At 43.7% G+C, this 12248-nt stretch overlaps 1 protein-coding gene and 1 pseudogene across 1 annotated transcript in view; one reads left to right on the forward strand and one right to left on the reverse strand.

Annotated features, from left to right (window-relative positions):
- LOC111980688 (dedicator of cytokinesis protein 11-like) overlaps positions 1 to 12248 on the forward strand; it is a 126178-nt gene that overhangs the window by 110222 nt on the left and 3708 nt on the right. The window contains 3 exon segments of the mRNA XM_070449591.1: positions 359 to 458; positions 820 to 887; positions 889 to 955. Of these exon segments, the coding sequence (XP_070305692.1) occupies positions 359 to 458; positions 820 to 887; positions 889 to 955 (235 nt within the window).
- On the reverse strand, positions 2017 to 9316 carry LOC139023375 (dedicator of cytokinesis protein 9-like; annotated as a pseudogene).

Raw genomic sequence — 12248 nt, forward strand, 5'->3', positions numbered from 1 at the left:
CCCAGGAACAGGCGGGTTTAAACCTACAGGAGGGGTAGCTCTCAGGAACAGGGTCGGGGTTAAACCTTACAGGAGGTAAGCTCCCCAGGAACAGGTCGGGGTTTAACCTAACAGAGGGTAGCTTCTGCAGGAACAGGGTTAAGAACTTACAGGAGGGTAGCCCCCCAGGATACAGGGTCGGTGGTTAAACCTACAGGAGGTAGTCCAAGATTTGTTATCGTTTGTGCTACGTGTTGATCTAGACGCCATTGGCAGCATAGTGGTCACCCAGCACTACCTGAGAGGTGAAGCTGAATACCAAGATAATTCATTACTCTTAAAAGATGTTACTCATTTCCCTTTGTCTTGTGTGCCACAGGTTACGCTGGTCCTATGGCGTACGCCAGCATCTTCTTGACGACTCAAAACCAGCAAGTGAAACAATAAGAAAGCCATTGGAGCCTCAAGGAGATATTCAGGTTATGTGTAGACTACCCAACCGACAACGCACTACCTTGGCCAAGATATAGCTACTCCGCAAGCTCACACTCAACAAGTTGTGGAGCAAATTCATTGAATATGTCATCCCCTTAATGGATAACTAGTATTGATATATTGATGGAATATGAACTTGCTGTAACACCACCTCTGTCCCATGTAACTGTTTGGTGTGTGTGTGTGTGTGTGTGTGTGTGTGTGTGTGTGTGTGTGTGTGTGTGTGTGTGTGTGTGTGTGTGTTGTGTGTTGTGTGTTGTGTGTGTGTGTGTGTTGTGTGTGTGTGTGTGTGTGTGTTGTGTGTGTGTGTGTGGTGTGTATCTGTTGCTGTACTGTCTACACCAGGAGTTTGTGGAAGCCTGCAGCATGGCGCTGGACATCAACGAGCGTCTGATCAAGGAGGACAGTTTGAGTACACGAGGGCCTGAAGGGCAACTTCAAAGACATGGTGAAGGGCTGTCAGACATCATCCATGGAACAGGTGACTGGGGAGGGAGGAGCGATGTCAAGACATCATCCATGAACAGGTGGACATGGGGCGGAGGGGAGGAGCTGCGGACATCTTCCATGAACAAGGTGACATGGGGGGAGGGAGGAAGCTGTCAGACATCATCCATGAAACAGGTGACATGGGGAGAGGGGGAGTGAGCTGTCGGACATCATCACATGAAAAGGTGACATGGGGGAGGGGGAGGAGCTTGCAGACATATCCAGAACAGGTGACTGGGGGGGAGGAGCTGCAGGACATCCATGAACATTGTGAAGGGGAGGGGGGAGCTGCCAGACATCCATGAACAGGTGACATGGGGGAGGGGAGGAGCTGCCAGACATCCATGAACAGGTGAAATGGGGGGAGGGAAGTGAGCTGCCAGAGACATTCCATGAACAGGGTGACATGGGGGAGGGAAGAGCTGCCAGACATCCATGAAACAGGTGACATGGGGGTAGGGAAGGGAGGGCTGCCAGACATCATTGAACAGGTGACATGGGGGGAGGGGGAGAGCTGCCAGACATCCATGAAAGGTGACATGGGGGAGGAAGGAGCTGCCCAGACAATCATGAAAGGTGACATGGGGGACTCCCCATAATATAACCTGTCCTGTTCATTATGTCACCTGTTTCATGGATGTCTGGCAGCTCCTCCCCCTCCCCCCATGTCACCTGTTCATGGATGTCGGCAGCTCCTTCCCCTCCCCCCATGTCACCTGTTCATGGATGTCTGGCGCTCCTTCCCCTCCCCCCATGTCACTGTTCATGGATGTCTGGCAGCTCCTTCCCCTCCCCCCATGTCACCTGTTCATGGATGTCTGGCAGCTCCCCCCCTCCCCCATGTCACCTGTTCATGGATGTCTTGGCAGCTCCTCCCCCTCCCCCCATGTCACCTGTTCATGGATGTCTGGCAGCTCCTCCCCCTCCCCCATGTCACCTGTTCATGGATGATGTCTGGCAGCTCCTCCCCCTCCCCCATGTCACCTGTTCATGGATGATGTCCGACAGGCTCCTCCCCCTCCCCGCATGTCACCTGTTCATGGATGAGTCTGACAGCTCCTCCCCTCCCCCCATGTCACCTGTTCATGGAAGATGTCCGACAGCTCCTCCCCCTCCCCCCATGTCACCTGTTCATGGATGATGTCTGACAGCTCCTCCCTCCCCCCATGTCACCTGTTCATGGATGATGTCTGACAGCTCCTTCACCATGTCTTTGAAGTTGCCCTTCAGGCCCTCGTGGTACTCAAACTGTCCTCCTTGATCAGACGCTCGTTGATGTCCAGCGCCATGCTGCAGGCTATCACAAACCTCCTGTGTAGACCAGTACAGACAAACAGATACACACACACACACACACACACACACACACACACACACAACACACACACACACACACACACACACACACACAACACACACACACACACACACACACACACACACACACACCACCACCACACACACACACACACCACACACACACCACACACACACAACAGTTACATTGGGGACAGAGGGTTGGGTTCAGCAAGTCATACTTCTTATCAAAATATCAATACTAGTTATCCATTAAGGGGATGACATATTCAAATGATTTGCTCCACAACTTGTTGAGTGTGAGCTTTGCGGAGTAGCTGATATCTTGGCAAGTAGTGCGTTGTCGGTTGGGTAGTCTACACATACCTGAATATCTCCTTGAGCTCCATGGCTTTCTTATTGTTGCACTTGCTGGTTTTGGAGTCGTCAAGAAAGGCTCTGGCGTACGCCATAGGACCAGCGTTAACCTGTGCACACAAGACAAGAGGAATGAGTAACAATCTTTAAGAGTAATGAATATCTTGGGTATTCAGCTTCACTCTCAGGTAGTGCTGGGTGACCACTATTGCTGCCAATGGCGTCTAGATCAACACGTAGCACAACGTATACATCATTGGCTACCCTCCTGTAGGTTTAAACCCCGACCCTGTTCCTGGGGAGCTACCCTCCTGTAGGTCTTAACCCTGTTCCTGCAGAGCTACCCTCCTGTAGGTTTAAACCCCGACCCTGTTCCTGGGGGAGCTACCCTCCTGTAGGTTTTAACCCCGACCCTGTTCCTGCAGAGCTACCCTCCTGTAGGTTTAACCCCGGCCCTGTTCCTGGAGCTACCCTCCTGTAGGTTTTAACCCCGACCCTGTTCCTTGCCAGAGCTACCCTCTGTAGGTTTTAACCCCGACCCTGTTCCTGCAGAGCTACCCTCCTGTAGGTTTTAACCCCGACCCGTTCCTGGAGAGCTACCCTCCTGTAGGTTTTCAATCCAACCCCAGTTGTAACTAACCTCATTCAACTTATCAACCAGCTAATTATTAGAATCAAGTGTGCTAGGTTTAGGATTGGAGAGAAAACCTGCAGCACGGCAGCTCTCCAGGAGCAGGGTTGGGCAGGCCTGGACTAGCGGTGACCAAACATACACACAACGAACGGAGTAACGCAAGAGAGGACCAACCCTAAAATCAAGTTCTGGCATGAAAACATGAATACCTGCATGAATGTGCAATGATCTAATAGCGGTTAGAAATAACACCTACGTGTACAGGGACACAGCCCTGCAGTTTGCTGTGGTGTTAAGCTGTAGTGTTAAGGTTTGATGCTAGTATGTGGTGTTCCTGCATGCACTAGCTGCTTCCTGTTTGGACCCCAAGGAGGTGTAGCGGCTGCCTTGGCAGCAGCTAATGGGGATCCTAATGAAATATAAACGAACAGTGATGTGGCTACAGTAAGGTCTCGTTCTACCTGTACAGAGACACAGCCCTGCAGTTTGAGCTGCAGCTGGATCATGTCCACCTCCTGGGAGAGCAGAGTTTTGGTTCAGCTCGGCGGTGCGCGCCTGCATCTCGTCGATGGCCACGCCACAGCTTCAGCTCTACCTGCTTTCCCCCAACACCTCCACACGCTTCTTCACGTACGGAACCGTGTTGGCCGCTGGACAGGAGAAATACACATCATTCAGCATATTCGCACCCTTTCTAACATAACCTATTATCACAAATGTTTAGATCATTTCTCTAGCCTGGGGCCAGTCTGTTTACTGCTCTCTTAAGAACTTGGCTTGAAAACGACGTCATGGCGTTGGCAAGAGCACAAACAGATTTATTCTTCGCAAAGGCAGCGTGTTGGTCGCTGCCCAAGAGACTCACCACACACAGTCAGTTCTCATATAAACACACGATAAAGTTAATTCATTATGATAACACTGGGTTACGTTTCCCATTAGTGTTTCCTTTATTCTCCTTGTATGGGATTGTTGGCAGCTCGGAGGGGAGCAAATAGCACAGTTCCCAGGTAGCTTCTTTATTTCTGGAGTCATTTTCACACAACTTTCACCCTTCTCTTGGTTTTCTGAGAAACTCTCACACTTTTAGGAAGCTTGAGTCTACTAACTGGCAGCCCTGGGTCAATATACGAACAGGTCATCTTGTACCACAATTTTACCACAACAACATTGAGTCAACATCACTAAACAAAACAAACCACACATGATAATGCTTTTACTGCATATTGGTCTATTTGTAACATCCTGTGTGTCAGGTCTGTGGGTAGAATGTTGACAGATATTTGAGACAGGCGGGCCAGCTGTTGTTTAATGTCAGTTATGACAGTGGGGTAATCATGAAATGGCTAATGACAATGGTCAATCAAATGTCTATATCATCATGTGATAAAACATTTGCAGTGGATATAAGCCATTTAAATGGCCCTATAGTGCTTCAGTTATCAAATTATTGTAATGCTGGTACCCTCATAAGCGGAATTAGCCAGTGGTTAGCTGTAAACGTTCTCTGTCAATTCTAAGGAATGATGTTTACTACTGTTAAAGGAAAAAGCCACTGAAAAACTCTACTTTGGTATTTTATTCATTAGTCCTCTGTTGATACAGTCCCAAAATGTTTTGCATCACAGCAGTCAAGTTTTCAAGATATCGAGTCCAGGCGCTGTCGCAGCCGGCCGCGACCGGGAGACCCATGGGGCGGCACAAATTGTCCAGCGTCGTCCGGGTTAGGGGAGGGTTTGGCCGGCAGGGATGTTCTTGTCCCATCGCACACTAGCAACTCCTGTGCGGGGCCGGGCGCGGTGCACGCTGACACAGTCGCCAGGTGCACTGTGTTTCCTCCGACACATTAGTTCGGCTGGCTTCCGTTAAGCGGACATTGTGTCAAGAAGCAGTGGGGCTTGGCTGGGTTGTGTTTCGGAGGACGCACGGCTCTTGACCTTCGCCTCTCCTGAGTCTGTACGGGAAGTTGCAGCGTTGGGGACAAGAATGTAACTACCAATTGGATACATGAAATTGGGAGAAAAAGGGTAAAAAAACCCCAAAAACTTTCAAGAAGCAAAACAAAGTGTCACCGGCCACACCATCATGATGATGCAAAATGGACAAAGGAAACTATGGACTAATGAAAAAAATATAAAAATATAGTTTTTGAGTGGAGTTTTCCTTTAAGGGTAAGTGAACCGATGTCACCATCATTTCTTGTCTCTAGCTAGTGCTTTAAAAAGTTGTGGTATGAAGTCAGTGGGTTTCTGAACTTGCAGTAATTCTCAAATAGTTTAGATGTAGTGTAGCTCATCTAATAAGAAATGAAACAAGCTGTGTGCACAGTGGATGAAGGTTTTAATTTGAAAAAGCTTGTTATTACTTCTTTGTCTCCAGTGCAACACCACAAACAGTGGTATTTCTGTTTGTCTAAACAAGGTTGAAATATTGGAGTTATTGGTCAGAGAGGTCGGTAAAAAATGTTGTAAGCAAACAAACTTGTTGAAATAAGGTTTTTGTAGGTGTGTTAATAAATGGTTTTACTAGGCGGCTTCCCACCGGGTTACGTAACCCTGCCACCTTAGAGGCCTGCTGCCCCATTTACATAGAAAATAACATTTATTTGAAGAGGTTGTAAAGCTAACTTAACTATTTGTAAGCGTTTTCTTTGTTTGTAAAAAGGTTAAGTCGTTTTTAAAGCTAACTGGTTTTAACTATGTCGGTTGTAATGAAGTTTCAAAGCATAACTCATTCTTTAAAATGGTTTTAAAAGGCTGTAAAAAGAGGTTGTTGAAGCTAACTAAACTTGTGAGTACGCTCCTCCTCTTGCATTGCTCCTCCACCCCACCATGTTTTTTCCCCGTCAGCGTGATGGCGTTTCGAACACAAAGCGGTTGATGTTGTGGCACTTCTCAAAGTCGTCTTCTTCTCTGGGACAGCCTTCTCAGTCAAAGTAAGCTTGACGAAGGTGACCTGGATGTAGGCGAACTTTGGTGTCTAGGTCTTTGGGGGTTGACCTGTTGGAGATAGGAGATTGTATGGTTGGGCTTGTAGATAGAACCGACTGGAGGGTGTTCCAACTCCAATAAAGGAAGCAAACTATTTGTTTGCACTATTTACCCCTTTTAGGAACCTGTAGGCAGTGTCCCAAATGGCAGCCTATGCCCTATATAGTAGACTACTTTTGACCAGGGCCCATAGACTCTGGTCAAAAGTAGTGTACTAAATAGGGAATGTTGTGCCATTTGGACACCATCATAGTTACTACCTTGTTGGAGTCTTGGATGATCTTCGACGCTTTCCGTTCCAAACTTGTCCCCGTAGACGCCTAGAAGGCGCTGAGAGATCTCTGATAGGCCAGTGAGTTTGGGCTCCTTGTACACATACTCCTTACCGTCCTCCTCCTCGAAGTAGCCCTGTCAACAACACAAAGTAGCCATTTGGAGGCGTGGGGTGTTCATGTGGCTATGTTGCATTACTAAGCAGGGGAAAACACAACAGCTGCAGCCTACTCAGGAGGAAAATATTCAGTCATAATTCAACAAGTCTCTCAAATGTGCAATAAATACAAATCAAATTAAATGTATTTATAAAGCCCTTCTTACATCAGCTGATGTGCAAAGTGCTGTACAGAAACCCAGCCTTAAAACCCCAAACAGCAAGCAATGCATTATATACACATGTATAATGCTGTGACTGATATTTTCCTGGAATATGTTGTAATATGGCTTTACGAGCTGTGCTTTTCTCAAAATGTATAATATATACATTTTTAACAATATCTTTATTGGCTTTTTTTTTTAATGTACTGTACAGCATCAGAAAACATTACAATTAAACACAAATTCATAATTTTTCTAACATCCATCTATTTGAAACAAGGTTGTCCTTTTTGTGCTACTGTAAAGTATAACTGAGACACTCATTGGGCTTTAGGAATCGCCAAAACAACTCAAAATACAAAACATCACATATAGACTCAGATACACATCATCCCTTTATAATCTGAAAAAAGAGAAGTGAAACCCTAATCTAAGACTTCTAGGTGTTTTTTCCGCCGTTTAAGCCCTGTCACAACCATCCTCCTCAGAGGCCACTAGCCTCTAAGGGATTGGTGTAATTCCACCTTCATCTAATCTCCATCTGTCAGGTAGGGAAGTTACCAAGAGAGAACACCACATTTTAGGGTTCACATGCACTGGATATGGACTGATATCAGATATGGTTAAAAGATGACCACAGGTACCTCAATGATGCTTACAACAACATGACAGACGCGCACTATTGTTTGTTATTTCTTCCGTAATGATAGAAATAGTTTCTTTTCTTCCCCAAAACTAGAAGAGAGAGAGGAAGATAACACCTAAAAAATATACAACAAAAACACATGGTCTCTTTTTACTGTGACGATTCCCCAAGTAATGGGCACTCCATCCCTGACAGAGAAGAACCATTGGTTGAGCCAGCATACTAAACAATGATTTGCTTATAATCCGATGTCCATACTAGCATACCGGTTAATGCCCAATCCATTGTTTACTTAGAAGTGTGATGCTAGTTGTGGATATCGGAAAGGAGCCAACGACTACAGTTTTCATCCCGGTGTTCTCCTCTGTCTGAACCAGAATAAGTTGTGTTTTCGCAGCTGTAAAAAGAGAATGGAGGAAAACACAAGGTGAACTTGTGTCTTTCATCTTTTGTCCAATATGCCGACCCACCTGCCCGTAGAGGCCACTCTGAAGTAGTCTCCCAGTAGTCTCCGGCCTGTATGCATCACCTCCAGGATCTATTGTAGGCTCTGTGCACCGTGTCATACAGACGGCCTCAGGTTTCTGAAGGAACATAACAGAACTGGGTATTAGTGTGTGTGTGTGTTTGTATGTGTGTTTGGGTGTACTTACTCATTAGTGTGCACGTCATTGTTGAGTGTATGTATGTGGTGTGCGTGTACGGTAAAAAGTTACCGGTAATTTTACTTAAGTTTACTGGAATCTCCTGTAATTAACATAAAATTATATCTTAACTTTGGTCACTTATACTGAATAACTTTTAAAATTTATTCATATATATTTTTTTATTTATTTTTTATATCTGTGTCCATGTTGTCCATGAGTTTCTAGTAATAGACCATATGGTTCAAGAGAAAATAGCATAATTATTTAAAAAAAAAGCTTCATTCGATCAAACAATGGCATATTATTTTAAATTAAACTCTGCAACTATTGAGTTTTCACAACTGCCACCAGTTTGGCGCTGAAACATTGACAACGAATACATTTGGACATAGTAAATAAATAAATAAGGATTTAAGAAAAATTTAAATATATTTCCTGATATAAAACACGGATATTAAACACCAAGGTATTTCACTAAGTCGGATGGTTTATATTTAGGATAATATTTTTACAGCTTTGTCATTCAATTTTGTATTATTTCATATACACTGAATATAATATTTAAACACAACATATACAGTTTTGGTCCCATATTTCATGAGCTGAAATAAAAGATCCCTGAAATTTTCCTATGCACAAAATCTTATTTCTCTCAAATGTTCGTGCTCAAATTTGATTACATCCCTGTTTAGTGAGCATTTTCTCATTTTGATTGGAGTGTGCCATTGGCATGCTGACTGCAGGAATGTCCACCAGAGCTGTTGCCAGATAATTTAATGTTCATTTCTCCAACGTTGTTTTAGAGAATTTTGCAGTACGTCCAACGCGGCCTCACAACCACAGACCCCGCCCTGTTATGGCGTCGTTGTGGGCAAGTGGTTTGCTGATATCAACATTGTGAACAGAGTGCCCTAACACTAACCACTAGGCTACCTGAAGTACCCCAAACGGTCAATTAAATGTTCTTAAAATAGATTACATAAAATCCTTGAAAGATACCAAAATTTGTGTAAATTTACTGGTAAACTTTTGAAATTACAGCAATATTCCATCTAATTCCATTACAGCACTGAGCAAATGTCAGGTCTGCTGAGTGCAAACTTGAATGTCGCGTTTACTGTGAACACTGAGGCTGTACCCACGTTTTACGCTCGTAGGAAGCAATCATTCCCGCCTACTACTGACTACAAATGATCTATAACAGAGCTAATACTCACTAACTAGCAAAGGACATGAACAAAATGTGCACACGTGGCTACATGCAGCTCTTGCTTTGATCTCAAAACAAGCGCACTACTCATGACCACTGCTGTAAACACTGTCCAGTTCAAAGTAAATGGCACAGATCCATATATGGCAATTCATCTATTTGCATATAGGCCTACTGCAGCTCTGATTGGTTATGCCACACCGGTCTGTGTAGAATACGGGCTTAGTCATGCCAATAGAATCCTAGTCCGATGCGTTCTTGCCCACAACAAAAAGTTTTGTTTGTTGTTATGTTGCATTGAAAGTGGCTTAATATCACATTAATTAGATCCAATTGCCACAGTAAAGGGAAATATTATAGTGTTAACTACAGGGAAAAACGCCTCTCTCCCTGGGCTGATATTTCTTCTGCACTCTGTGCAGCTATCCCGGGGAGCTGCGCTGTTCTGCGCAAATCGCGCAGCTATTAGAGGAAACATTGGTTTCCAGTAATGTACCCTCCCTTTGCAACCCTGTGTGTGTATGAGTGCGTATGAGTGTGTGTGTGTGTGATATTTTCGGGGAACTACGACAGTGCATGACATTTACAGTAAATCAGCAGGAGGCTTATGTACCACCCTATTAAAACAAAAATCTGTGTCTCACTCCTCAGGCGAGAGAGAGAACAGAAATCGGCCAAGGAATGTGCCCACTGGCAACAGACACAACACAGTCAGCATTCTCAAATGGCACCCTATTCCTATTTAGTGCACTACTTTTGACCAGGGCCTATAGAGGCTTTGGTCAAAAGTAGTGCCTACTTTAAAAAACAAGCCAGACCAAAGAGAAGACAGTCCTAGCATGAGAAGATGGCGAGGGAACATGATTAGGGGTAAAACTTCTCATGGACAGTATTTTAGTTTGAGGACTTTTATTCCATAAAACTGATGTCTGAGCTTATTTATGCTGTATTTAAAACAAGGGACAGAGTAGTGGAAAGCTTCACAGAGAACAGAACAGGAAAGTCGTCCATATTGTCTGTGCCCTTTAATGTAATTGTCTTCAATCTGACAATAGAATCCTTAATTGTGGGAGTTACAAAGTAGCCCTCTTCCCACGGACAACTGGCATTGTATCACGAGAAATGGTTTTGGTATTTTTAAAAACTTCTACTGCTACAAACTAATTCAGCCAGATAGACTCCTCTCACAGCTGCTTCCAGTTTACAAAACACTGAGCTAACATTTTTCTTGATGATTACATTTACATATTTCAAGTCTTTGTTTATGTGTGTATGTGTGGTGTGTTTTTGGCTATCGTACCTGGAACTCGTGGCGTCTCTCGTAGACAGGGGATAATAGCTTGGCGATGTGGTGTAATCAGCTCCGTATTCTCTCTGCCTTCCACAGCGCTCTACACACAGTCTAGACCTCCACTAAGACCTCCTGTTAGGGCCAGACCAGGAAAAACACAGTCAGTGAAAACAGCCAGGGCCAAGCCAACATTCAATAGCTCAGCGAGTTACAAGCTAGAGCCTGCTTATATTGGTGTACATTGCTTCAGAAAGACTTATTCTACATTTTGTTGTGTTACAGCCTGAATTCCAAAATAGGATTACATAAATTCTTTACCAATCTAAACACAATACCACAATATGACAAAGGTGAAAACATTGTTTTTAGAAATTTTAGCAAATTTATTTGAAAAATAAAATACAGAAATAGCTCATTTTACATAAGTATTCACACCCTTGGGTCAATACATGTTAGAATCACTAATGGCAGCAATTACAAAGCTGTGAGTATTTTCTGGGTACGTCTCTAAGCAGCTTTCACAACCTGGATTGTATAATATTTCACATTATTCTTTTAAAAAATTCTTCAAGCGTCTGCAAGTTGATCATTGCTAGAGAACATGTTCAAACCTTCCATTGATTTTCCATAGCCGACATTTAAGTCAAAACTGTAACTAGGCACTCAGGAACATTACAATGCACTTCTTTTAGGTAAGCCAACTCCAGGTATATTAGGCCTTGAGTTTTAGGTTATCGTGTCCTGCTGAAAGGTGAATTTTGTCTCCAGTTGCTTGTTGGAAAGACAGACTGAACCAGGTTTTCCTCTAGGATTTTGCCTGTGGCCTTAGCTCATATTTAGTTTATTTTTATCATTATAAAAACTTCCCTAACTACTTGTTGTCATGGCAAGGCATACCCAATAACATGATGCAGGCCACCACCTGCTTGGAAAATATGAAGATGCTACTAAAAATCATGTTAAACACTATTATTGCACAGGAGTGAGCTCCATGCAACTTGTGACTTGTTAAGCACATTTCGTTAGCTCGAAGTTCATGTTATCGCATTGCCATACACAAAGGGTGAATACTTACTGACTGAAACATTTCACCTTTTAATTTCTTATTTAATTTGTAAACCATTTTCCAAAAATAATCACTCTGACCATTAAGGGTATTGTGTGATAGGGCCAAGTGATTACAAAATCTCAATTTAAATTATTTTTAAATTTTAGCTGTAACACAACAAAATGCAAAATGTCAAGGCATAGAATTAATTTCTTGAAGGCAAGGTAAACAAAAATAGGCTAAATACGGCGGTTTCTATATGAAAAGAGAATAATAAACATGAGCTCATACACAATCATTAGAATGACCATAGGAGTTGGGCAAGATAGCACAAACAGGATCTGGACCAGATCAGGAGATACAGTCAGGCCAAGCCAAAATCAACAGCTGTTATAATATGAAAGAACTATCAAACCATGAACAGAGATGAATCAACACATGCTATATCGACACAGAGCCTTCTATTTATAGTCAATTAAAGGTAGCATACAAGTCAGCGATTATAAGTAGATGCACAAAGTAAACAGCATAGTGGGTTACTGTCCGCACCA

Source organism: Salvelinus sp. IW2-2015, linkage group LG3 (assembly GCF_002910315.2).
Source record: "Salvelinus sp. IW2-2015 linkage group LG3, ASM291031v2, whole genome shotgun sequence".
NCBI lineage: Eukaryota > Metazoa > Chordata > Actinopteri > Salmoniformes > Salmonidae > Salvelinus > Salvelinus sp. IW2-2015.